The 25,819-nt window shown below is 36.5% G+C and overlaps 1 protein-coding gene across 4 annotated transcripts in view; it reads left to right on the top strand.

Moving 5' to 3' along the window:
* SPOPL (speckle type BTB/POZ protein like) overlaps positions 1-20,400 on the top strand; it is a 39,622-nt gene extending 19,222 nt beyond the window's left edge. The window contains exons 4-11 of one of the 4 annotated variants that reach the window (XR_012623744.1): positions 115-266; positions 4,759-4,886; positions 9,400-9,577; positions 9,674-9,729; positions 11,401-11,523; positions 13,759-13,901; positions 13,986-14,144; positions 16,157-16,280. Coding sequence is in view for 2 of the 4 variants with exons in the window: in XM_074828549.1 (XP_074684650.1) it covers positions 115-266; positions 4,759-4,886; positions 9,400-9,577; positions 9,674-9,729; positions 11,401-11,523; positions 13,759-13,901; positions 13,986-14,039; positions 16,157-16,301 (979 nt within the window). In the remaining 2 variants the exon portion in view is untranslated. Of the gene's footprint in view, positions 1-114; positions 267-4,758; positions 4,887-9,399; positions 9,578-9,673; positions 9,730-11,400; positions 11,524-13,758; positions 13,902-13,972; positions 16,137-16,156 lie in introns of those variants that run through there. The other 3 variants (XM_074828549.1, XR_012623745.1, XM_074828550.1) reach the window with 3 other exon arrangements.
* Positions 20,401-25,819: the final 5,419 nt, after the last annotated feature.

Raw genomic sequence — 25,819 nt, 5'->3', positions numbered from 1 at the left:
GGGAAACATCTGTTTCAGTAGCATATATTATTGTATCTTATAAAAGCATTTCTGAATTTATTCTGGATATGATTTGTCAATTGTATGAATGTCCAATTTCTGCATTTCTTTCAGGTGCCTGAGAGTGAATCCAAAGGGATTAGATGATGAAAGCAAAGACTACTTGTCACTATATTTGCTTTTAGTCAGTTGTCCAAAAAGTGAAGTCAGAGCAAAATTCAAATTTTCCCTGCTGAATGCTAAAAGAGAAGAAACAAAAGCAATGGGTAAGGGAATCTTAATGTATTGCATGTGGATTTGTAAGAACATCCCAAAGAAAATCAGCATTGTAATTTTTTTCAGTTGAGAACAGAATTTAATGTTGAGGTAAATTTTAAAATATCTTTTTTAATATCCTTTTCCAAACTTAATTAAAAAAAATCTTCTTCATGTTTCACACATTTCTGATTGCTGAGCTGTGTTAATTCTGTCCTGAGCAGTATAAATTACAGCACCCTACTAACTCCAGATTCTTGTCACTTAGCTTTTCTGGCAGATTATTCTTGCTTCCTATTAGTAGGGGTGTATTTGCTTGTTTCTAGCTACAGTGGAAGTAAGTGTTTGATTTCCATAGTTAATTAGGATAAACATGCATGGGTTTTTTAGATACTCCTTCACAATGTTTTGGTCTATTTCAGCTGATTTACACTCTAATCAGTTTAAAAACATGAGCCACGCACCCAAGGAGTTAGAAGACTTTGAAATAATTGGTGATTTGATTTAATTGCCTTCTTGGTATGAAAAATATATGGCTTTTCATTTCAAACTTATAAGCACAGCCTTCACTGAAAACGCTTTCTGGAAAAGCTGGAATTCTCATGAAAAATGTGTAATTTAATGCTGGTCTACACTGACTTTGTGCTATTGTTAGTCCTGTATGTGAAGAATCGGTCTACTTTTCTTCCCTCCTTCTACACCAGTACTTAAGAGATCTTGCAGGGTCTGTTCTGTTGCAAGTTCTGAATAGGAAAAATCTATAGTTCTTCAGTACTCATACCCAAAGTTCATGCTACTTTCTCCTCATATAAGTAGGCCCACTTGTAATCTTTAAAATAAATCCACAAAACTGAGTTCAGATCTAAAAATTAAATGGTTAGACTTCTTGGAAGGAAAGTAAATATGGTTTCTTTTTCACTCTGTCCTCTTCCACTGATGGAGTTGTTTGCTTCAGTCCCCGTAAGCCTCCTGGTTCTGGAGCTTATATGAACAAAGCTACACTTTTACAAATTTGGTAGATTGTGGCTTTTGGCATGAGACAGTCTTCCAGTCCAGTAGTGGATTGGTGTGTGTAATTAAACGACTGCAGTGTGTGCATCAAAAAATATTTTTGAGATAACCCTAGAATCACAGAATTATTGAGGTTGCAAGGGACCTCTGGAGGTTGTCTAGTCCAAACCCGCTGCTGAAAGCAGAATCACAGAATCATCTAGGTTGGAAAAGACCTTGAAGATCCTCTAGTCCAACCATTAACCTCACACTGACAGTTCTCAACTCCACCATATCCCTCAGCGCTGTGTCAACCTGACTCTTAAACCCCTCCAGGGATGGAGACTCCACCACCTCCCTGGGCAGCCCATTCCAATGCCCAACAACTCGTTCTATAAAGAAATACTTCCTAATATATAGTCTAAACTTTCCCTGGCACAACTTGAGGCCATTCCCTCTTGTCCTATTGCTTGTTACTTTGTTAAAGAGACTCATCCCCAGCTCTCTACAGCTTCCATTCAGGTAGTTGTAGAGGGCGATAAGGTCTCCCCTCAGCCTCCTCTTCTCCAGACTAAACACCCCCAGTTCCCTCAGCCGCTCCTCGTACGACATGTGCTCCAGACCCTGCACCAGCTTCGTTGCTCTTCTTTGAACATGCTCGAGTAATTCAATGTCCTTTTTGTAGTGAGGGGCCCAAAACTGAACACAGGGTCAGCTGGAGCAGTTTGCTTGGGACCTGTCATGCTTTGAACATCTCCAAGGATGGGGACTCCACAACTTACCTGGGCAACCTGTTCTAGTGTTTATCTAGATGCTGCTGGTCCTTTTTTGCCTTGGGGGTCCATTGCTTGCTCTCATTCGTTCATCCACCAGGACCCCAATCATCATTCACCTTTTTCTTCCTGATCGTTAGGTCTGTAGCAGACACTGAGCACAACATTGCTCACGTTGGCCTGCCCTCTAATCCTGACCCAGAAACTCTCAGCTGGCTCATCATCCATCGCAAGGCAGAGCTCCGCACATTCCTGCGGTTCTCAAGTAAAGGGCAGCTCCCTGGCCTCACCTTCCTGGCCTGGCCTCCCCAGAGAGCCTGTACCCATCCACTGCAGTGCTCCGGTCGTGTGAGCTACTCCCCATGTCTCTGTGAAGCCAAGGAGATCCGAGCCCTGCCACTGCACACAGAATTCTGATTTCTCCTGTTTCTTCTCCATGCTGTGTACATGAGTTTATGGGCACTTCAGAGAGTCACTGTTAAAGATTACTTGCCAAGTGTTACTTTTAAAACCTAAAAATCACAAGGTCCTAAAACCCCAAAATCCTATGAGTAGATGTGTCTTCAGTTTTTGCAATAGTAGCTGTCCTGTATTTGGCACTACAGGAATTATAAACATCTTTTCATTTTGGGAAATTACCAACAGAAATCTTTATTTCTTGGACTTTCCAGCCATTTACCATCTGCTTCTGGAGATGCTCTGTTTTTATTTATACAGTATAATGATGCCTGACTTTAGATGTCCTTTGTAAATTGATAATTCATGCATAGACTGCTGCTTCAAGTGGTGAAGCTGTGTATAAAAGAGGTAACAAACTAACATTTTAACTTCATTAGAAAGGAGAAAAATACATTTACACTTTTATGCTGCTTTATTTTTGTGGTTTTGTATATTTAAATTGCTACTGATCACTTAATTTCAGAGGGTTAACACTGGTTCTTGCTGATAACAGTAAAATTTAAGTCTGCAGAATAAAGAATTAGGTTGGATCTAGAGAAGAAATTTTTGAACCTTTTTAATGTGATTTTCTGATTTTATTTTTCATTCGATTTCATGAGGTTTGCTGTGAGTTTTTGGCAAGTTGGTAAAAATGTGAAAACACTAATCCAGATGCCAAAAAAACTAAACAATGTTTTTTAAAATGGTAATTTTTCTTCCTTGGCATGCAGGCTTAAAAATATGAACAGTATTTTGTGTTTGTTCTGTCACCCTCAAAGCCTACGCTGCACTTCAGTAAATGCATTTTCCTCTGCTTCTGTGCCCTGCGTGGATTTTTTTTTTTTGTTTCAAGATGTGAGTGTGAAAAGGTGACAGGGATAAAGACACCTCCTGCATTGTCAATTCCTGGGTTGTTCTTAATTGTATTCAAATATATTCAAAACCTGTACAATATACTTTGCTTGATCTAATCCTCGTGAAAAACTGTTGTGAATATCATTTTTCCAGCTATTGGCAGGGAGGACAGTGTATTACACATGTACATTTTCTAACATGTGTGATGTGTTATATGATCAAGTCTGTTTCAGTGATGCTACCAAGTTATGTAGTGTAGAGAAGTCTTACTCTCCCCATGTCTTTTATTTTGGGTGTGGAGAAGGAATGATATTTTAACAGCTTCTGTCATGAAAAATACTTTTATAAAAAAACTTGTGACTTAAACTTCTAAATAGCTCTCCAGAAAGCTGAAGTATCTATCCATGCAGCAAGTGAAATGGTGACATGTTTCTTGCCCAGCTGTTTTGGAATGGAAGTGAAGTTCTGTCTTTAGAAAACTCTTCTTGAGATTTCTCCCCCCACCCCCCCAACCTCTAGTGGTATTCACAAGTATTCTTGCTTTCTTCCTTTTGAATGGTCTTTCTAAATATAATTCAGAATATGGTTTATGCTACATATATTCTCAAAGCCATTCCCAAATAACCTCTTTTCCATGTTTCAGTTCCATGTAAAACTACATGGTGCTCTTTCTTGTGGTTCAGTTTGTGGAACAAGTGGCCACCTTACAGTGAATGTGCCATGTGAAATAACTAATCTTACTGAATTATACATGTATTTGCACTGATACGACCTTGGGAACCCTTTTGCTGGCTGTGAACAGCAGAACTGGAAAAAAAGGGTTCTGTGGTCACAGCAAGTCTGATGAATTAAAAATATTCTCATAACTATGGCTAAAAGGTAAATATAAACAATATCTGTTTATGACCAAAAAAAAGTTTGTTACTTGACAGCTTTTATTTCTGTTTTGCTTTTTTAATGCTTTTACTGTATTTCAAAATAAGTGCAACCTGTGAAACAAGATTTTCCATTTCAGGAAGAAGTCAAAACAGATTGTTATGACAACTGGAGAAGTGTTGTCAGAATGCATTTGTGATGACAAATTCATTGTAATGGTACTTCCCTGTGAACAACTTCTGTTTTGACACATTGGCGTTCTTAAACATTAACTGAAAAACTCCTCTCTTGCTGGATGGTGCCTAAGATAACATCTAAGGAGATGATACAGTTTGAATTGCAAATTGTGCTCTACTAAGTTCTATCAAGTGTTTTATAAAATAACACTATTCTAACATTAAAGAAAGTTTTAATCAGTTGTGAGTTTTCTAAAAATGTGACACATGATCCCAATGTGTTAAATTGATTCATTTTTTGATTAACACTTAGCCTTAATATAGAATTTAGGTGTTGTTATTTGTCAATATTTTTATTTAACTTCCTTTATTTGTACATATTTTTTTTTTATCAGAAAGCCAAAGAGCGTATCGATTTGTGCAAGGCAAAGACTGGGGTTTTAAGAAATTTATCCGAAGAGATTTTTTACTAGATGAAGCTAATGGCCTTCTACCAGATGACAAGCTTACGTTATTTTGTGAGGTGGGTATAGGTTTTTAAGTGGTAAACTTTTAAATAAAATGTTTTCTGCTCTAATAAATGAGGCTATGTTGATTTAAACAGTAATATACTATAAAAGTTGTGTTCTATAAACTAGAAATGGTAAAATACACATTTACTTGCTTTGTCTGCATTGTATTTTGTGTTCTTTTTTGATACGTGTATACTGAAGTGTAGAATGAGTCTGAACTGATCACTTCTAAACTGTTGGGCTTCTCCATGACTCTGCCAGGATTACATTAGAATTGATTGTAGAATTATTTATGCAAAAGGTGGCTGATAATGTGCTGTCTGTAGAAGTACTGTTTTACTGAGGTCACTTTTATTTAAATAAGTTGTATTTAGAATTATAGGATTGTTTTTCACTGGGTAAGCAAAAGGAATGTCTACATGCTGGTTTGCATTATTTAAAAAAAACCTAACTAATTGGCAGAATCTATATTCCTGGAATATCATAACTGATGGCTTTAACCAATGAACAGGTCTTTCCAGAAAATGAAACACTTTATAGTAATTGCTACATTTTGTTTTCTGAACAAATGCAAGTATCCTGTTGGAGGGCTGCTTAATACTGAGAATTAACATTGAGAGCCGAGGTATAAATTTAACTTCATGATGTATTATGGGTCACTCTTATAATATCGGTTATGTTGGTAACCTAAATTGTCATATTAAAATCCAGTAAAAAGCTTACTCAGTGTTAAAAATGGAAACTAGAGAAAGTTGCAGTGTAAGTACAGTGTATGTTAAATATACATTGACTGGTTATCTTTGCTGCCATAAAGTGATTAGTGACTTAGGAGGATGATAGATGCTCTAACTGCTAATAAGTTTGCTTTGATCTGTGTATTTACAGGAAATGTGTAAAATTGTCTTGGCAAGATTACAATTTAATTATATGTCATTATGCTATGTAGGAAGAATAATTGAAATGTGGCCCCTGAGACTAGATATTGCAAATATAGTGCATCTTATTTTCACTTAGACAAGTTAAATTAGCTGCATGATAAATTTGTTATGAATACAATTATTTGGGTGATAAAAGCAGATGTAACAAGTGTTTTATGGTTCTGTTAAGATACTTTTGAGTATTTTCTCATTTTAAGTTTTCCTTGTAATGACTACTTTGATGTAAATGAACCGCTTTAAATATAGTGTTTGGTTTTGGAAGTAAGTCAATATCTAGTTTTAAAGATAAAGTTTGTTTGTTAAAAAAATAAATAGAACAAATGTTTAATTTTCCAGAGAGAAATAATATTATTTTGATTTTGATGCTAATCTTTAAATACAACTGTTTCCCTACAAAACATCTCAGTGTTTTAATGTGAGTGGCTTTTGTAAAATATTTGACGTACCCTAATTATAAATGATGAAGAAAGTGCATTTAATTGTGTACAGTGAGCATGTTAAAATAAATTCTGTCTTGTTTTTTACTAAAGCAAAAAAAAATGGAAATCCAAATAATTTTAAAGTTTGTTTTTTCTGATGTGTTCTTCTAGCTTTTCAGCTGTCACTAGAAATAACAGGTGTTGTTTGAAGGACCTATTTCCATAGACAAGCTTGAACTTTTTGCCTTTTAAAACTTTTAAGTTCTAATTTCTGTGTTTGCCTTCCTACTTGTATCCTAACTGGAAAACTGACCACTTCTTAAAAAATATGGTGCTTGGCTTTATAAAACTTACCAGATATAGCAGGTATTTAGCAAAGGTCACCGAGTACCAACGGTGCTAGTTGGTTCTTCTTTTTTTCCCTGTTGGGTTGCAGAAAGATCATTTGGTCTTCCTTGTCAGCAAAGATATTCTTTCTGTGTTGCAGGATGTTCTTAAGATTGGTTGAATATGTCCTTGGATTGGAAACTGAAAGGTTGTTAGGTTAAATACTTTGCAAAGTCTAGTGTTGCCACTGACAAGCAACCTATTGATTAACTACAACTTCATGATTTTATTTTTTTAAGCAAACTGATCTCTGTTTCACTTGGTTCTCACTTTCCACATAATCTGAAATTACTGAAGCTTTGCAAGTATTTTAATTTGCTAATAGAATAGTAGATTCTCTGCAGGGATGGTTTTCCTAGCAAGTGCTTTCACAGATCTCTTACCTAGCTTAGGTTGAGAGAGTAGTATAGAGTTACTACTTACATCATCTTTACTATTAGACCTCCACAGATTCAAAACCAAGAAAATAATACACATTATCAGTTAACTGTCATCACATGCAGAACTTCTTTAAGTCCTAGTCTATACATTTTTATATACCCTTACATATGAGGGTATGCAGTGCAAACAGGACCTGTGCCCCTAAAGTGTGTATGCCGTGCAAAAGCTGCATGCTGGATAGCTTCTTAAGTAAAGTAAATCAGACCTTGTGGAGTGCCTGTAAGTCCTGGCTAGATTGCTACTACTCTTTGAGATAGGTCGTTTGCTATTAGTTCTAGCATCTTCTCCTCATCCTGCAGTTTAGTGAAGAAATGCCTTCACTTCTGTGAGTGATTTTATAAACCCAACTTTCAGGTGCCTGAAGTAAGGATTTGTATCAGGTGTTGAGGCAATCATAAAACAGTCCCTTTTAGCCTAAAATGAGTTTTCAGTGGTTATGGGATTAACTTGATTGGATTTCAGCTTGATTTAAATAAATTTAAAAAAAAAAAAAAGTATGCGCTTGATTTTAAGCATACCATCTGGACAAGTGAGATATGAAATACCAGACCCCTCTAAGTGTTTGTATTTAGAATCTTTAAAAGTTTTTACTATCTACAGACAATACATGCCAGGCCACTCAGATATAGGAGACTTGAATTAAAATTTTGCTTGGGTTGTATCTGAAAAGGATGGCTCATAGCAAGTTACGGTGTTGCACAACTATCAATATATATGAGAAACCATTCTAAAACAGAAGCTTGGAACATCAGAGATCAGTTTGAGTGCACATACAGAACGTGTAGATGACCTTCCTAGGCACTGTCTGTAGCTAACAAGAGGATGCTGTGAGGACAACTCAGATCATGAACTTTAAGTCAAGTCTCTGGAGAAGCAGAACTCTCCTTTGGCAACAGAAGACTTTGCTAAGCAAAAACTCCATTTGTGTGTATGTATATCTCCTGAAATCACTCTGTATGTACAAAAACTGTAAAATAGAGTACACAATAGCCTATGGATTTTTTCAATGTTATAAATGTATAGTCTCACTGTGAAAGGGAAATTTCGCAGTGCTTTGGGGTATTTTTTTCCTTTAAAAGGTAGAAGATATAAAGGAATTCCTTATAGTCACAAGGGGGTACAGGATGAAACAGGGAATTAGGCAATGATTCAAATCCCCAAGCTGCTGTTTTAATTGGATCATCCTCCTCTTCTGATCTGGAGTTTGGTTTGCAGTGCTCTGACTTTCCGTGAAGCTTAGCTGTGCTATTTTTGCTTTATGCCAGATTTATTCCAGATACTGTGCCTCTGGAAATCAAGCAAAGCGCTGATCTTAACAGTATCAGCATTTTCTCTCAATATATAATCCTAATTTTCTGTATTTGGGAGATGCAGTGATTAAGATCTTGTAGTATGGCTCTCTTCTTTACGAAGGTTTTGTTCTCAGGCGTGTGCTCTCAGACAACAGGAAGGAAACCTGCTGAGCTCTTTTGTTTTCCCAACATTCTGATTAAAAGGACTTAGTATGTAAAGATATCTGAAAAAAGCAAGTAAGAATGCTACTGTCCTATTTGCTACTTATGCAAAAGACTTTAAATGTGGGTACAGTGGCAATATATTCACTTCAGATGCACTTATTTCACAGCTTTCTTAACTAGTTCTGTGCAGAAATTACATCGTGTGAGCATGCATTTCATTATTGAAGCTACTTACCTACTACATCTTGTTTTTCATTGACTTATATTTTTAAAGTAATGGCTTTTAATCTTGTTTGGAAGACAATCCTCATGATTCCTGACTCAGCTGGACACATCAAAATGAAATAATGAAGGAGCTATGTTACTTGCACTTAGTTTGCATTATCACACTGCAGGTTAAGTATGAACTTACTGTAATTAAGAATATCATACTATTCAGAATTTCTGTGTATTATTCTTTTCTGTGATCTTGTGATCCTGATGATCTCTTCAGAATTTAAATTGTATACATTTTCCTTAAATGTGTGAAGTGTGTTGAACTCTTTATCTCTGAAATAATGTTAACCTTCTTATTTTTGATCCCACTGGTATCCGAAGAACCATATCTGTCCTTATTTACTTTGGCATTTTTATCAGGTGGCATGTGGTATTGTGTTCTTTCTTTTTGTTTTGGTTGGATGAATACACAATGTTAGAGTCTCTTAAGTAAAGCCCTGTTTGTTTTATGTTACTTAAAAGTAAACTGTAAAACATTAGTTTCTAGTTCTGGCCTAATGCCAGAAACACCACTGTTTTTGCCAAAGTTCTAGCAATAGGTACTGTAATTTAATTATTATTGGCATGCAGTTATGAAGGAGTTGTCTTGCTGTGATTTTCTGTTAGGTAAGCGTGGTCCAAGACTCAGTAAATATATCAGGACAGTCTAATACAAACACTTTGAAGGTACCTGAATGTCGCCTAGCAGAAGATTTAGGGAATCTCTGGGAAACAACAAGATTTACAGATTGCAGTTTTTATGTAGGAGGACAAGAATTCAAAGCTCATAAATCTGTCCTTGCAGGTACTTTCTACTTTTGTATTGCTATTATTTTGTAACTAAATTTTTGCTAAAAGTTTAAAATATGATTATATTTAATATTTACTTTTCTTGCTACAGCACGATCTCCAGTTTTTAATGCAATGTTTGAACATGAAATGGAGGAAAGCAAAAAGGTAAGCCTTAGTGAAAACTTTACATGTAAAAAATTGTACATTGTGAAGAAGGGAGAAGTTGCAGTAAACTTGAAGGATTGCAAATTGAGGAAGACACGTACTGTGTGTGTGAGTGGTGGAGGTACTACTGAACCATGCTCTCCTGGTGAGTTCTGTAGGAGTTTCTTTGTGTAGAAAGAGTAGATAGGGCTGACTGTGGAGAGGTTCTGGAGGATTTGTTCTTTCAAGTACTTGTATCTGCCCTAGATCAGTCTGGGTTTGTTTTTAACATTAGCTGTGATGTGATTGACCCAGTAATCTCTGCCACTTTTTGCTTTAGTTTATGCCTTCACGTAAGGTGGTTGACCTCACTAAGGTTTTGCTATAGTGTATTAAAACATTTTATATGGTAGCTAGGACACAAAGAAAACAACAGGTGAATTATGAGTCAAGTTAAGCCCTGAGGCAGTGAAGCACTCCTTTTCGTTCACAGTTTTTGCGGGCACTTGACCTGTGTAAGTGTTTTGGATGGATAGGTACTTCATCAGCACAGATTGCTGCTTCTGCTTTTATGCACTTGATATCTCCCACAGTGAGGAGTTGTTTGTTTCTTCCATGAAGATGACTATCTAAAATGGGTTGGTTATAGGCAGAATCCACGAAAAGGCAAGGAACCGATCAGCTCACTAAAGGATAGTAATAGATGATCATGACTTAGTCTTGGAGGCTGCAAGGGTGCCACTTGTGTGAACAAATACATCAGGTGGATATGGTGCTGTAGTACAATTGAGTTTCACAAACGTGGCATTTTTCTTCCCTGTGCTTCTCCAATCTGGAAACTTTTACAGGTAAAATTGGAATATTGGAATCATTTTATTGGGATTTCTGGACTGAAAGAAACCCAGAGATGTCCCAGCTTCAGTAATGTGCCATGCCAGGGGCCTTCGCCTTCATGTTAGTAGTAAATCTCCAGTGCAGACCTACTCCTGAATACCGTGTGTGGTTCAGGGGGTAGGAAACCAGAACGTGTACGTCTCATCTGCTGATAGCCTGTAATTTTTGTACTTCATTCAAAAGTCTGGTGCTTGCTTCTACATCTTTGACATAGTTTTCTACAGTTAGTTGCTTATAGAGAATACTATTAGGGGATGGGGCCAAGCATGGAATACCACAGTTTTGTTAAGATAGTCTCCAGCTACATGATGTCAGTTAGATGTGCTTCTTTGTTTGCTTTTTGGATTCTGAGAACAAAACGTAGGCAGTGTTGACTCAATTTAAGTCGAGCCAAAAACGGCTCACTTTGTTCTGTCTGCCACTCTGCTGATATTCCAAGCACATCATTGTCGGGTGGGAAACTCAGCAGCACTTTTAAATATTCCTGAAACTCTGCCTTGATTTTTATGTTCAGCCTGTGCAATAGAGTCCAGAGTCAGACATTTCTCGAAAAAAAAAGTTGCAATTACTTTTTATTGCCGAAGCTTTTCCAGCTGATTTCTACCTGACTCTTAAGAGCTACTGATTTTGATTACTTTCTGCTTAATATTGTTGAACGTTAACCTAAATTTGTAAGGATGTTGTGTGATGGATGGCAAATGAAAATGTGTAGTGTACGTGCAGATGGCATTTGATTATGTTCACTGTAAAGTTGCAGCTAAATTCCAGAGGCTTTTATTGATTCTTCTTCTTTACCAGAATCGTGTAGAAATAAATGATGTAGACCCTGAAGTTTTTAAAGAAATGATGAGATTCATTTACACAGGAAAAGCACCAAACCTTGAAAAAATGGCTGACAATTTGTTGGCAGCTGCAGACAAAGTAAGTAATTGACTCCTAAGTTCTCAAACCTGATGCTTGCTTCTGGAATGTTCTTCTAAAAAAAAATAGTTTTTCAGATTGATCTATATTTTGTCTTTTTTTTAAATATGAGAAACATATCTTATTAGAAATGAAGAAAGATGGGAAATAGACTTCTTTTTAGCAGTAGAAAGCTGATATATCTGAAACTTCTGGTCAAGAAAGATTTTAATTATATTTACTATTGAAATTTTTTAGAAATTGGGGACCTTTTAATATGATTTGGAAAACTAGTCTTAAATGTGCCCTAGATCTTTTTATTCTTAAAGAGGATTTATACAAGTGTTTGAATTAACTGTGTGCCCTAAAGTACTGCTGCTTCAGAACGTTCATCTTTTTGTCTTCCCTACAAATGTAATGGTTCTTTCATCACTTCTGTATTGGGATCTTGTCTACTCTTTAAATTGTTGCTCTGTGAAATACTTTTTTTACTATGACCTTTGAGATAAGGGGGACTTATAGCAGCACATCAGTTAAAGTGAGGTTATTCCCTTTCATATAATAATTTACAGTTTTCTAACTTTTTAAAAACTTGACCCAATACCTTGTTTTTTCTTTGCTATTTTAGAGCTTGAGTTGAAGTTTTAGTTAGCTATCCTCAGAGGACACACAGTTGTCTTTCCCTGAGGAGACATAAGTAGTTTAGAATCCAGAAAATACTCACTTTCAGTGTGTATGATCTGAAACTTTTTTACTCTCAGCTGAGAGTATGGCAATTTCTTAAACTACCTTTGCAATTTCTGAATTGGTTGTGCAATCATATCTGTAAAACATTAGTGTGAAAGCTGCCTGTTCTCATCATCAATCCTAATACAAGTCATTTAAGATAATATAAGTCATCCCAGTAGTTAATTTTGAGAAATAATTACAACTTTTTTTTCTGGCAGCTTAATATGTTCTATTTTTTCAAGATCTCTTGACCTGTCATTCCTTGGCTTTGGTGACTTAGCACTCTTTTCACCTCTCACTGCCAGCATCTCATCTTCCAAAACTGATAGTGTTTTGTCAAGTTTCAGTACACCCAAGCAGGAAGGTGAAAATGGTGTTATTTTATGAATGCTGGCCCGTATTTAGGACATAATTGATAAATGTAGAGAATATTTATAAGATACAGTTGTACGATTGTCTGCAATACCAGGAAATAAAAATGGTGAGCTAGGATGTCCCTATAGCTTTTTGTACCAGCTAAACTGCTAGAAACTTTCTGCTGTTCCTTCTGAATGTGAAATAATCTAAAAATGAGTGTTCTGCATATTACCAAAGGCATTACACTGCTGTAATACCTGGGAGGTATAGATTTGTTGTAATTAATATTTATTTACTCTAAATAGAGGTGTCCTGAGGAGTACTATAGTAATAAATTGAAATAAAAATGCATAGGTCTAGAAACATAGAAGTTAGCCCAATAATTTGACTTAAGTGGCACTTTTTTGTTGCATAGAACAGTTGCTAGTACAAAAGTATGAGTGGCAACTTGAGTATATGTGCCACTTATGTATCTAAAATTCTTTTCAGACTTGAAAATTGTATCTTAAGGGTGCTAAATTAGATGGATAAGATCTCAGTAGAAATGTATACAGCTGAATGAAACCTGTTCAGACTATGACATCCTTCAAAAAAGCAGCACAGTTTAATGCAAAATATGATGCAGAAATGCAGTTATTTTACATCAGTTTTATGGTAGTCTGTGTCAAAGGTGTGGAAGAAATTAAGGAATTTGGAGATGGGGGTGGGGCTAAACTTGGAACAAGCTAGTTTCAAACAGGCTAATATATTTTCCCTTGGACAGTTTCATGAAACTTTCCATTGTGTAATTTCTTGCCCCTCACTTTGAGATGTAAACCTGTCTAATGATGATTTTGATGAAGAGCCCATGTCTGTTCCTTGCTCTTCCTCCCTTACCAAACTGAAGGAAAACAAACTTCTGAATGAGCTTTGGGGTTTTTTTCTTGTTTTAATAAAAGTTCTCCCAGTAAAGCATTAGATCAGTTTGTGTCAAACCTAATGCGTGTCTTACTATTTGAGGACTCTTCAGTGCAGCATATTGAATTTTGAGTTACCTGTTTGGAAGCAGTTTGATGTTAAGCTTGGGAGGCACCAAGCATTTTTGTGACTGAAATGGTCTTAAAAACTGTAGCGATAACGGTAGAAAGAATGAGTTTGAAGAATGATTAGTGTAGTTTTTTCTTTTATCAGTATGCACTGGAACGGCTGAAGGTCATGTGTGAGGAAGCACTCTGTAGTAACCTCTCGGTAGAAAATGTTGCTGACATTCTTATCCTCGCAGATTTGCACAGCGCTGAACAGTTAAAAGCACAAGCAATAGACTTTATTAACAGGCAAGTAATATTTATGAGACTCTAAATGTATTTGTATTTATGCTGGGTGTACCTTTTCAATATTAGCGCAGTTCTCTCTTACAGGTGCAGTGTTCTTAGACAACTCGGGTGTAAAGATGGGAAAAACTGGAATAGCAAGTAAGTTTCCCTGCCTCACGATGTTCTGTACAAACACTGCTAAATAGACTGCAGATCCTAAGAACTGTTGCTTCATTTCCACACTACTGAGGCCAGTCACTGACTGTAAGTAAAGCAGGATTCAGCAGATGCTACCCAAGTTATGATTGTGACTTTCCCTCTAACTGATAGGGAGAATTATCTGCCCTCCAGTGTGAGATCAGCGTGACAATAGCTGGGTTTCATTCCTCTTCTCCTAGGGACATATCAGTGCTGTGAGATGGTGGCCGCAACCCTTATAAAAGAAACCATTCTCTTGACTAACCAGGTTTGTGCCTGGAGGAGCGGCAACCCCAGTGTGGTTTCAAGACATGCTTAGGTCAATCTGAGCCTGCAGTATTTCCAAAGAAAGGAGGGCAGGTGCTCTTTTTGCCTTCGGTGACATGTTTGTGCACCTTCCCACATGCCAGCATAGTATTCTTGAGGCCACACAACTAGTTAGTCAGGTCCCTCTGATCTGGCTGACTCTGTAAGGGCTTGTGCCTATGCTGGAAATAGGTGGAGAATATGTGGCTCGGACTGTAGGGCTGATTGCAGCATCTATTTAGAACAGCTCAGGTGAATCATGGAATAGAAGACAGCCAGCTTCAGAACAGCCAGTGGTAGGCTGAAACAGTAGAAGGACAGCAGAGCACTTAACTTCTCTGGATATTCTGACCATGAGAAAGCTGTGTTGTACCAGTTACTTTAAAATTTTAGTGTTTCTCCTCTAAAAAAAAAAAGTCTTCACAGGCCTAATGATTAAACATGATGTGGGAAAGGAGGAGTGGGATAGAAGATAAATAGTAGAATACCAGTAGAAAAAATAATGAACATAAGTCAGAATATGTAACAAACAAGTTAATGTGTTCCTTCTCAAGTGATTTGGAATTTACTGAGCTGACTTCTGTCTTGGTTAATTGCTAGTAAAGATACTGGTCATTTTTGCTTCAGCTAAAGCATCTACAATAAATCAGGGAAATAACATGAGAGGGCCTGGCTTAGTTTACTGGCTGGTCACCAGGGAGTCTGAAGTTTGGTATTGTTTCTTAAGGCACTAAGCTTTACTGACTTGCAGCAGAAGAGTAAAGGCTTGCATTAGAAATCTGCAATTAGAAATCATGTAGTGTAGAGCTCAGCTGCTAACTTTGTGCTTGACAGCACTCCTGAAACAGTATGAGAGTGCTCATGAAAGGCTTTTGAAAATGCAGGGCAGTGGAAACTTGGGATTGATGCATAAACTATTGGTTCCAAATTACAAATTTATCCTGTGTCAATGTGGCATGCATCCCAACCGGTGTAATATTCTTCATGTGCAGAGTGAATTTTATGCTTTTGTTTTACATTATTTCACAAAAAAGTAAAAATATATGTTGAGTAAATATATAGTTTTTAATCTCCTGGATGTCAGTGTGATACTTGCTGAAATCTGTTGTTGCTTCTGTGTTAGTTAGAAATCAGCAGTGGCCACTGAAAGTCATTCTGAATGTAGCCCATGATCTTGTACTGAAGAAAGAGTGAATATTCTCAAGTATGCTCCACTGGTACTGAAACTGCAAGCTCCCAGTGAAGGGTTCTGTAGTCAGCCAGCTAATCTGTCTTCATGGCTTTTTCTAGTATATGAACTACATCATTTTTTATGCCGTTTCAGCTGATTCTTCTTGTCATCCTTCTCCTCAAACTGAGCATGCCCTTCTGTGTAATGAGATTATCATGTCTTCCCTTGCTTTTCCTCTCTGCACTAGACCTCATTTTCTTCTAGTTTTCCTCTTATTTTTACTGTTTTGCCTGAGCAATGGCAAGGTGGTTATCCTAACATGGTGCCCAGCGTTGGACACAGTTCTTTAGCTGAGGTCTCACTGGTACTGAGTAGAGCAGAACAGGTACCCTTTGCCCTATATGTGATGATATTAATATACCCAAATAGCAATTTGCTGCTACTTCCCAGTGGCATCCTTACTGGCATTCATAAAGTCTGTTGTGTCATAATGCTCAACTGCTCTTCTGTAGTAGTTCTGCCTTGCCTGCTCTTCTCCACTGTGCATTTGTGTATTTGGTTTGTAAAATTGTGTGACTATTCTTAATACTTCTGTTTTCAGCCAAGCAACAGACATAATGGAAACAGCAGGCTGGAAGTCCATGATCCACTCCCACCCTCACTTAGTAGCAGAGGCCTTTCGCGCACTAGCATCTGCACAGTGTCCACAGTTTGGCATTCCACGCAAACGGCTAAAACAGTCATGAAATCTTCCATGAACTTTAGAGAAATCGAATTGACTCTACTCCTCCATGTCCAGAGGTGTTTTCACAAACCATAACAAGAGTTTTTGTTATCCTTGTCCACAGAACAGAAGCTGAAAAAGCCTATTGTTTGCTTTTCAGATGGATAATTTATGGTTTAATCCTCAGCTTTAAATTAGACTGATTACTCTAATTCACTGAAAGGCCTTAAATTATCTTCAATGACTCTCTAGTCCATATAGTCTAATGTATCTTGATTTTTTTTATTATTATTTTTTAATGTGCCTTGTCTTTTTGACTAGGCTCTGCAGGATTGCACTAGCTCCATAATGCAGTAAAGTTGATAACTGAAGATTAATTTTTGAAAGGGATCTTCCATTATTTTCAGAAGAAAAAGAAAAAAAAGATTATAGTTTGGTCCTGTGCTAACTGGAAGGTTTTAACTAGCCTCTCATTAAAAGCGCTTGAACCAGAGGCACATAATGTACCCTAGACAAGTGCTAAACATAGGGAGAGCCTGTTTACCTTCAGCGGATGCTTACAGGCTATTTATGGCAATATACTGCTTTGAACATAATTTATTTTTCATTGTGGGGGCAAATATGCAATGGTTTGGCCCAAAAATGTATTTTCATTACAGTTTGTAATGCTTATTGTGTGTGTGTCAAAGCTGTCCAAACGGTAAAAAGAAACACAGAATAAACCTCTTGCTTGTGTTTCTTTACGGTCCATCATTAGTTTACATTTAATGCAGAACTGAACGAGAGGTAAAGAGTTCAATGTGAAAACAGAATAGTATTGTATATGGAAAAAATATATCCCACATGTATGGTTACATAGCAAAGTAAAGGATGCATAGAATGACCAAATGTAAATTGAAGAAATGGGCCAAATGGATTCTGAATATGCACTTTTAATGTGTAACTTTTGTATGTTGTGTGGTACATATATATTTTGCTTTTGATGAATTAATGAGGTACAGGTAATTGTGGCTTAACTTTTTAGAGACATTTTAAGATGCCCACAGCCACATGGGATTTAGTTTTGTTAGAAAAGAAAGGCATGTCTTTTTAAGACTCAATTGAAGGTGGCTATTGCGAGCTTTCATATTTAAGTAACAGAATATTTTCGCTTATTTGAAAAAGGCATGTGAATGGTAAAATTTTGAAGGGATTTTTTCCTATCTTGACGTATGTGCACAGCTTCCATTAACACCTCTGGAGGTTATGTACGCATCAGGAGGAATATTTCCCTGAAATGTCAGATGGTATTTGCAAGAAGAGACTTGCTCAGTCTTGCATTTCAGTTATTGTACTAGCATTGTGGATGGTATTGAAATTCTGCATAATGTGAAAAGGATGAAACATTTGTAAACTGCTTGTCATGGGCCAGTTCTTTATTATATGAACCTTAGCTTTAATATCAACATCCTCAGTGTTTGATAGCTTTGTTTACAATTGGGAGGAAAAGTCTGCAGTAGTGCACACTCTAAATGTTTCCTGAGTTATTGCATTGAGTTTACTGTAATAGTGATAATATGCTATATTTCTTTTTTAGCAAGACTTGGGTTTAGCAGTGGGGAACGGGAGGAGATCTCACCTAATTTATAAACATTTGCATAAAGGTTTTAGTTTGACTATTAAAAAAAAGTTATGCAGGCAGGAGAGAGGAAGAATTTCAGATTGTTAAAATCTATCTCCATCCTCATTTCATTAAGATTCATCTGAATTGCTCTGAAGGAAATTTTGAGAGGAAAGAGTATATAGTTTTATACTTTTGGCATCTAGTAAACCATTAGCGAAGGTAAATTGGAAAAAATGCCCAGTCCAATTCTGAAGAATAAAATAACCTCTAAACATGCATTTTCTTACCTTCTAACTAAATCTTTATGATGGATAAAGTGTAAAATCAGAAACTTTAGTATTACGTAAGGCATCAAATTATATATTTACAGAGATTTATCCTTTTACCATTTTTTAAATATTTATCTAAAATAAGGTCTCATAAGCATTCTTCACAATAAGATGTAAAGGTAATTGTTCCCTCCAAAATAATGATGATTTTGCTGCACTGTGTAATGCGTTAGGACTATATATCGTCATGCTCATCACTGGTAAAACTTGCAGCTCTAATATACAAAGTGACTTGAATATTTAATGCTGTAATGATTGTCCAGTTCAGCTTGTTCTAAAGTAACAACATACAGTAATCAAATGGGAAGCTTAAGGACTTTTATGAAAACTTTTTTTAGAAGCTTAATAGCACACTTTGTACCAAAAAATGTCAGACACTGTGCTGTAATATTATCTACATCGTAGAGTGTCCATTTTTCAAGTCAGGCAGTGTATACCATATATTACACTAACAGGAAAAAAAAAAAAAAAACACAAGATGATAATTGATCTGTTTAGATTTGACTTTATTTATTATGTATGTTTTCAAGTTTTGTCAGCTCTCAAGAAAAAGGTAAAACAGTTGCTGTATTCTTAAGTGAGTGCACTAATTATTCACCTCTTCTGTTCTTTAATTAACTACATGCAGTGTTCTCACTGGAATGGGATAGCTGGTAATTACAACCTTCTCCTTCAGACTCAGTAGCTCGTTTTTATTCCCCACGTCTCAAGAGCTTGCCCTTCAAAACCTCAGTTGTCAGTTCGAAGTGCAGCAGGTATAAAACTATCTAATACAATGGACAGTTTTTTCAGGCTGAAACCTTAGGGGTTTTTTCTTAGTTTTATATACAGATTAGGAATATAACGTATGAAGGTGCCATGTTTTGGCTTGCCAACAGTACTCCCTCAGATATACGTGAACCACCGCCTCCATACTTTTCTGGGGAGAACCCTGCATGTGTCCTGTGTGTGCGTGCGCGTGTGTGTATGACTGTGCGGTGTTTTTTGTCAAGAATGACTTTCTAAAAATAAGGACTCAATTTGCTGTTAAAATGCTATTGTGTATTTTTTTTTTCCATTTGAACCTCTCCTAAGGAGATGCTTTGGGTGGAAGATGCTTCAATAAATAATCCTTATTTCTTAGTCCATTTACTGCATGCAGAAGTATGAACACATTGTGCCTTTTTTAGGAAACTGTTGCAATGAAGGGAAGATTTAACAGGATACAAGATCTTTTTAAAAGGTATTTTAAAGGTAAAGGAGAATGCTATTTGATACACGATTGAGACAGAAAAGTTACAAATTAGCCATTTGAGTTCTGTTGCATGTTGATTCTTGCTTCCTAAATTCATTTTCACTGAGGTAGAAACCACACAAAAAAGGTGGAGTAAGTATTACAGATACAAGTTGAGTAATGGTATATTTTTGTGAAAATATCTGCTGTTACAGGATAAGTGTATGCCAAAGTGTGGTAATCGTGGATTCAAAGTTAGGTTTACAAGTTACTCTATTTCTGATGTTTTTCTAAACGTTAAGTATTTAGCATAAAATTCACCTTTGCACAGAAGGTCAGCAGAAGATCTACATGGAGATTATGTTCCTTTTAAATCCTCATGGCAAGGTTTCTCCCTTGGGAGAATAAAATGATGTGCAGTACTTGAAACTGTGTTTCATAAAAGACTGAGTTGCAAATGTGAGGTATTGCTACCTGAAATATTGTTGGATTTCACGGTTGGTTAAAGTTACTAAGCTTAATTGATTTATTTTTTTGGTAATTGACAAATGGAATGTTAACTGTCCTCTTTTGTCTGGTGTTGATGGCATATTTAGTGCAGAGCTTAGCTCCTTAGCTAGCAAGACACTGACTTAGTCTCATAACTTGGCTTCTGCTTACAGTAAATGGACTACGTTTGTAAAGGGAATTCACTATTTCAAGTGTTTTGCAAGGAACTTCACCGTATTTGTAACCTGGTTTTTGAAGGTTTAAGATCAATGAGTCCTATTTTAGAAATTAAACCAGTGAAATGACTTAGACCTGTTTTGGGGTGGAAATGATTAAGAGAATTCAGATATGTAAACAGTTGTATCAAACCATCCAGCCTTTTTTTATCAGCTGATGTTAATGGTGAAATACTTTTTGTACCTTGTTGCTGAAAATATTTTTGCGTTTCAGCACATCAAGTTACAATAAAGTTGTTACTTATAGAGAATGTGTCTGTGTGGCTTGTATTTGTCTTTTTTTCCCTGTATATGTTCACAATGGCTACCTCTCACTTCTCCCCTTTGAGAAGGGTATTTTACCAGTCAGTCTGTTGTAAAATATACTGCTGTCCTTTTGGAAACCTGTTTTTGGGAGGATCGTATTGCAGTCTTGCTCTGATCTCCACTAACTTAGTTATTGTTCCATTTTGACACTTTCAAATAACTTTAGGTCTCTGAACAGCTTATAACTTGCCTACCTGAGAAATGACTGCCTGTGCAAACACTCTGTCAGAACCGATACTCAGTGGGAAGAAGAGTTGATCCTGTGGTAATGAAGATGGGCTGCGTGATTTCTAAGAGATTTGGTTTCTTTTTCTACCATTGAAAACTGTTGTGTCTTTCTTTTTTTTTCCTGTTGAGTATATGCTTATAATGACCACGTACAACAGGAATGTTGTTTGCATTTCTTGTGGGAGCAGTGGAATGTAAGAATAATCCATATGGGTAGTTCATGGGGTTTGATATGTTTATTTTGCAAAGATACGTAGGACTGTTGATATGCTACTCTATGTATTTGACTTTGGACGCACTGAACTCCAGGAAACGGTGATATCAAGGTAAGTTACTTTATAAAAAGTGACACAGGCCATGTGAACACACACAGTTCCCTGCCTTGTCTTATCTAGGCGAGAATGTGCCACAACCGACCATTGCAGTTCATCCTAAAATGACCAATAGGGACGCAGAGCTGTCATCACAGGGCTGTCACGAGTATCTCAGCGTAACACATTGCTGTTTTGTATGTAGGTACATGCAGAATTCTCCATGTTTGCTTAAAACATACCTCCCCTAAGTTACTCCACAGTTATTCAGCTTAAAGTTCCTCGTGGGGCTTATATCAATGATGTAACTTACACCTTCACAAGCATTTTCAGTAACCTCCAAGGTAAATGTGCCTGGTTACCACTGTGAATGGTAATCAAAATTATTTGTGCAAGTCCAGATTTTTGAACTGAGCCTCAACTTTTAGGTAAGGAATATTAAACTTCATTATTTCTTTTTTTAGAAGGCTATATTTTTATCCTTAGTCTTTCTGAAGTAATTTTTCTTCTGAGATGTTTATCTTGTCATCACACAAAAGTTTTCTTTGAATCCATTTTGCTGAATAACAATTAGCATGGATTTTAAAAAAGCACCTGTTTTCCTTCTAAAATGAATTCTAATAGTCTTTTTTATGGAAACTGGGCACATAAATAAAGCTTTTCCTCCTTTTAGTTGAATGCTTCTGTTAAAAAAAAAAAAAAAAGTATTTTACAGTGTCAATCTATCTGAATCTTGGTTTAACTAAAATATTACTAGTAACTTTAACAGCTTTCTGAGAATTCTCATTTGAAGTCCAATGTATGTCCTTTCTTTTCTTTAAAAGGAGAAAGCTTGAATAATGAATCTCGATTGCTATAAGATATGCTATTAGAGTAAAAAGCATCTCTCGCTGTACAGCCCTGCCATAAACTGAAGGCATGGTTTGATGTCCTAGTGCCAGCTTAAGCAGTCCCTGTTACTGCCACTAGAAGAAAAATATTTCAAAGTGCAGCCTGAGCAGTCATAGGTGAGAAATACTGATTAAAGTGTGTCTGTGCCACTTCTCCAAACAGCATAGTTGTTGTTGACTAATCATGACAACTTGCATCTTGACTTTACCATGAGAAATTCTGGTTTATGCTAGGATCTTACCTAACTTAGTTCTTTTTAATAAAGAATTCAGTAACTTTAGCTGTGTTCTATATGGAGGAATATAACCTTTTAATATAAATGTTTTTCTATGTTTTAGATTACTTCTGTTACTATTTAAGTTAGAGTATTACCCATTCCACTACAAATTTTACGTGCCATGTTTATTAAGTAAATTATATTAATGATCAAACTACTTCCATTATACACAAATAACTGCACTTTGCATTGTCATAGTACGGTAATAGAGGAAATGCTGTTAATTGCTGTTAAAATTAGAGTAGTTCTGAACAGTTTATCCTTCTGCAAACTTCTCGGTAATTTTCCACTAGAGGAACGTGTTTTTATTGCCATCAATTTTGAAGACTCCTCCTTTGTTCTCTCAGAGAAAGCTGGAAGAAATACAAGCGCAGAAGCCGAATGAAGCATTTCAGATGTGCGGTGCAGAGGACTTGCTTTTTCTACTACAAGCACTGCATCTAGGCAAAAAAAAACCCCGATTCAGCTGTGACAATTCATGAGTGCTTTGGAATAGAGATGGCATCCCAGTGGTTCTCACATAAGTTATATTTTAAACACTATGTGAAGTTGATGCTTTAAGTGTAAAATTGGGTTTCTTATAAGTCAAGGATAAATAACAGAAATGTGCTTGTGATTCGAGACTCAGGAGGGGAAAAAATAATTTTGCAGAGTTTGTTTGGCCTTGACTTATAGAGAAACTACCAAGAGTGGTTTAAGTTCTCAGTTAAAGTATTTTGAAGGAGACTTTGAGCTGTAGCAATATGTGGTGATAGTCCTGTAAAGCAGAGAGCGGTTTTCCTTGGAAAATGTTACCTGACACCAACATTTTTGTCTTGCATTCTTAGTACAGTTTGCAGCATAACAATATTTTTGTGCAGGTACTGTATTTCAGTCAAGGGTATGTATATAATGAGTGAAAAGTCTCTGCTTTGCCAAACTTATGCATGTTTCATGTGTTGGCAGTGATAGTCATGTAGAAAATAAATTGCACTATGTCAGACTTCACACTGCTGATCAGAACGGAGGCAATTTGTGCTGCATCTTAAGCAGTTATGGTTTTTGACTTCCCACATTTCTCACTGCATAGTTGACTGAGCCATTTCAGGTAATAAAGGTAAATTTTGAGGCATATGCCAAAAAAAAAAATCTAATAGAGTGACTTCTTAAAGCATAGGAGTTTTAACTGCAAGCTAACCATAACTGGCAAGTAAACTATTTAAATTTTTCATTTTTAAGTTGGTAACTTTCTGTAAGCTTTACCATTATTTTATGTATTATCTACACAGGTTTCTAACCCAGCTGTGTTAAGTTTATAAAGTCTTGAAATTTTAAAACAAACCACCTACTTGCCGCTGAAGCACACAACTCAAACGTTTACCTACTGTGGTCAGCAAAGACTAAACCTTGCTAGGGTAGTTGTGCCATCCCCAAATTAAGAGCTGTGATGTTCTCCATAAAGCCCACACCATATGTTTTAAAAGGAAAAAATTTTGCATCTTGTCCTTGTCAGATCTTGCAGATGGGCTGTTCCTTTCAGACACACACGTGGGAGTTCTTACACTACCAAGACTTTATTTCTCCCTTAGCAGCAGGACTGTGTTTTATTATTGCTGGATGAAAAGACTCTGTACCTGTATGATTTACCTGGGGAGGATTATCCCAGGGCAACAAGTAGAGGGACATAAAATTTGTTTGTCTCTTTCTCTTCTGCTATTGTAAGGACTGGCATGGGGGGAAGCAGGTGCAGAGTGTGTTGTTTTGTTTTGGGTTTTTTTTTTTTTTTAGCTGCGTAGCTGGTTGCTGAAAGTGCAGCTGAATTTAACCAATGCTGTTTGATTTAGATTGCTGGGGCATCTGTGTGTATGTACAGACATGCTTCTAAGCTACCTCCTTGCTGTTAATTTATAGATATTCAAATGCTCGTGGCTGTAACCGTTAGGACAAATAATGCCCAGAACTTGTTGTGTATTTATGGGCTTTTCTGGTTGAGTTTGAGGTGTAGGTATGGAGCAGTGTGGGTATCTCTAAATGTAGCTTTTTTTCAAATGCCTTATTGTTTTTCTGTTTTGTTCTTCAGAATGTGTGCTGGCACCTCTCAAATAATATAAATAAATACAAAATAGTGAACCTGCAAATGCCTTATAATGAAATTTCAGCAAGTTCAATTTCCCTGATTAAAAGAAATGGAGATACAGATTTCTTTGTAACAGTGCCTTTTAACAAACAATGTATCGTGTCAGATGTAGTTAATCTCAGAACAAACTGTAAAAGGGGTTAAATTGTATACTAGGTTAGAAAAATATGAAGTGTTTTACCAGTAATGCTAGAATAGCAGGCATCTACTTTTGACAAGCTGACAGACCAGAGAATTGAAACTTAATGAATCTTAATGCTTTCTGTCATGTACTTCAATTTTCTCAAATTATTTCTCCAATTAGTTCTAGTCTTTGTGAAGGAATGATTAATGATAATTAATACATTCTTATAATTTGCATATTCAGGCTCCAGTGTTTCTGAAAAAAAAAAAGTAGATTTGTATATGTGGGTGAGCCAGGTTTGTCTGTTGTTTCTTTGGAGTGTTGGGGTTTTTCAGATTTTCAGTTTTGTATTTTCAGTTGAACAGGGAGAATATGGTAGATAGTTTAATACACTTTTTCTATAAGAAATAATTTGGGCATAACCCAGGTCTTGGATCTTTTCTGTAAAGCAGCTTCTTCCCAGCTACTCTTTAGTGACTAGGTGGGGAATATAGGAATGCAAAGCTGTCATCAGGAGACTCATCCTTGAGTCTACGCTGGCTTTGGAAAACATTTAGATCTGCAAGATGGCAAAACCACGTAAATCCTGTAGGGCGTCTGCTCTTCAGAGTTGGGGTTTTGGGGCTTTTTTCTTTAGTCTCTATATGCCTCCTTTATGTTATCATTCAGTTCTGTCCTGCTCCTAACATGCACATGTGGAGGGATTTATCAAACTATATCATACAAATCTTGTGTTTGAAATCAGTAGCATGAAGTTTTGAAAGCCATTGCTTTTTTATCTGCATAGGAGCTCAAGCTTTCCACACTGCTCTGCAGGTATCTAACCTTTGACGCAAAAAACCCCTCAATTTTGGTTTGTGCTTAATTAGTCTTGCCTCTTCTGATACAAATGCTCATCCAGAGGAAAAAACTGAGATCAAACAGCAGTATTTTCTCAGTAGTAGAAAAAGGCAGTAGGATAAAACTTCATAATAGATTGGCAGGAAATAAAGATTCAACTTGAAGAAATAGAACTTGATATTTGACAGAATAATCAGTTGAAACAGATTTTCTGCAAAGGAGATGCTTTAAAGCTATTAATGCAGAAAAATACCTTGAGGCTATAATGAATGCCATGCAAGATGGGACCCTGCAAAAACAAACAAGTCAGCGTGACTGATTTATAGGCGGGTATCACGCTGAGGTCTGAGGTGAAATGTTACACATTTGTATTCAGCTTCCAATCTTGGCCAAACTACCATTTGATTCTAGATCGTTTCAGTGTCCTTCTGCACCTGGAGAATATGGGGACAGGCAACATAAAGATTCAGGGGGCAAAAATGACGATGCGTCTTCTGCGCAACATCTGTCCTCTTTCACAGGATTGAGGAAAAATGTGTGGATTTGAACAGCCACAAGCTGCAAGGTGTACAGCTCC

This window comes from Strix aluco, chromosome 6 (genome assembly GCF_031877795.1).
Source record: "Strix aluco isolate bStrAlu1 chromosome 6, bStrAlu1.hap1, whole genome shotgun sequence".
Taxonomy (NCBI): domain Eukaryota; kingdom Metazoa; phylum Chordata; class Aves; order Strigiformes; family Strigidae; genus Strix; species Strix aluco.
Note: the sequence above shows the minus strand (reverse complement) of the source record. Positions and strands in the feature narration are given on the sequence as shown.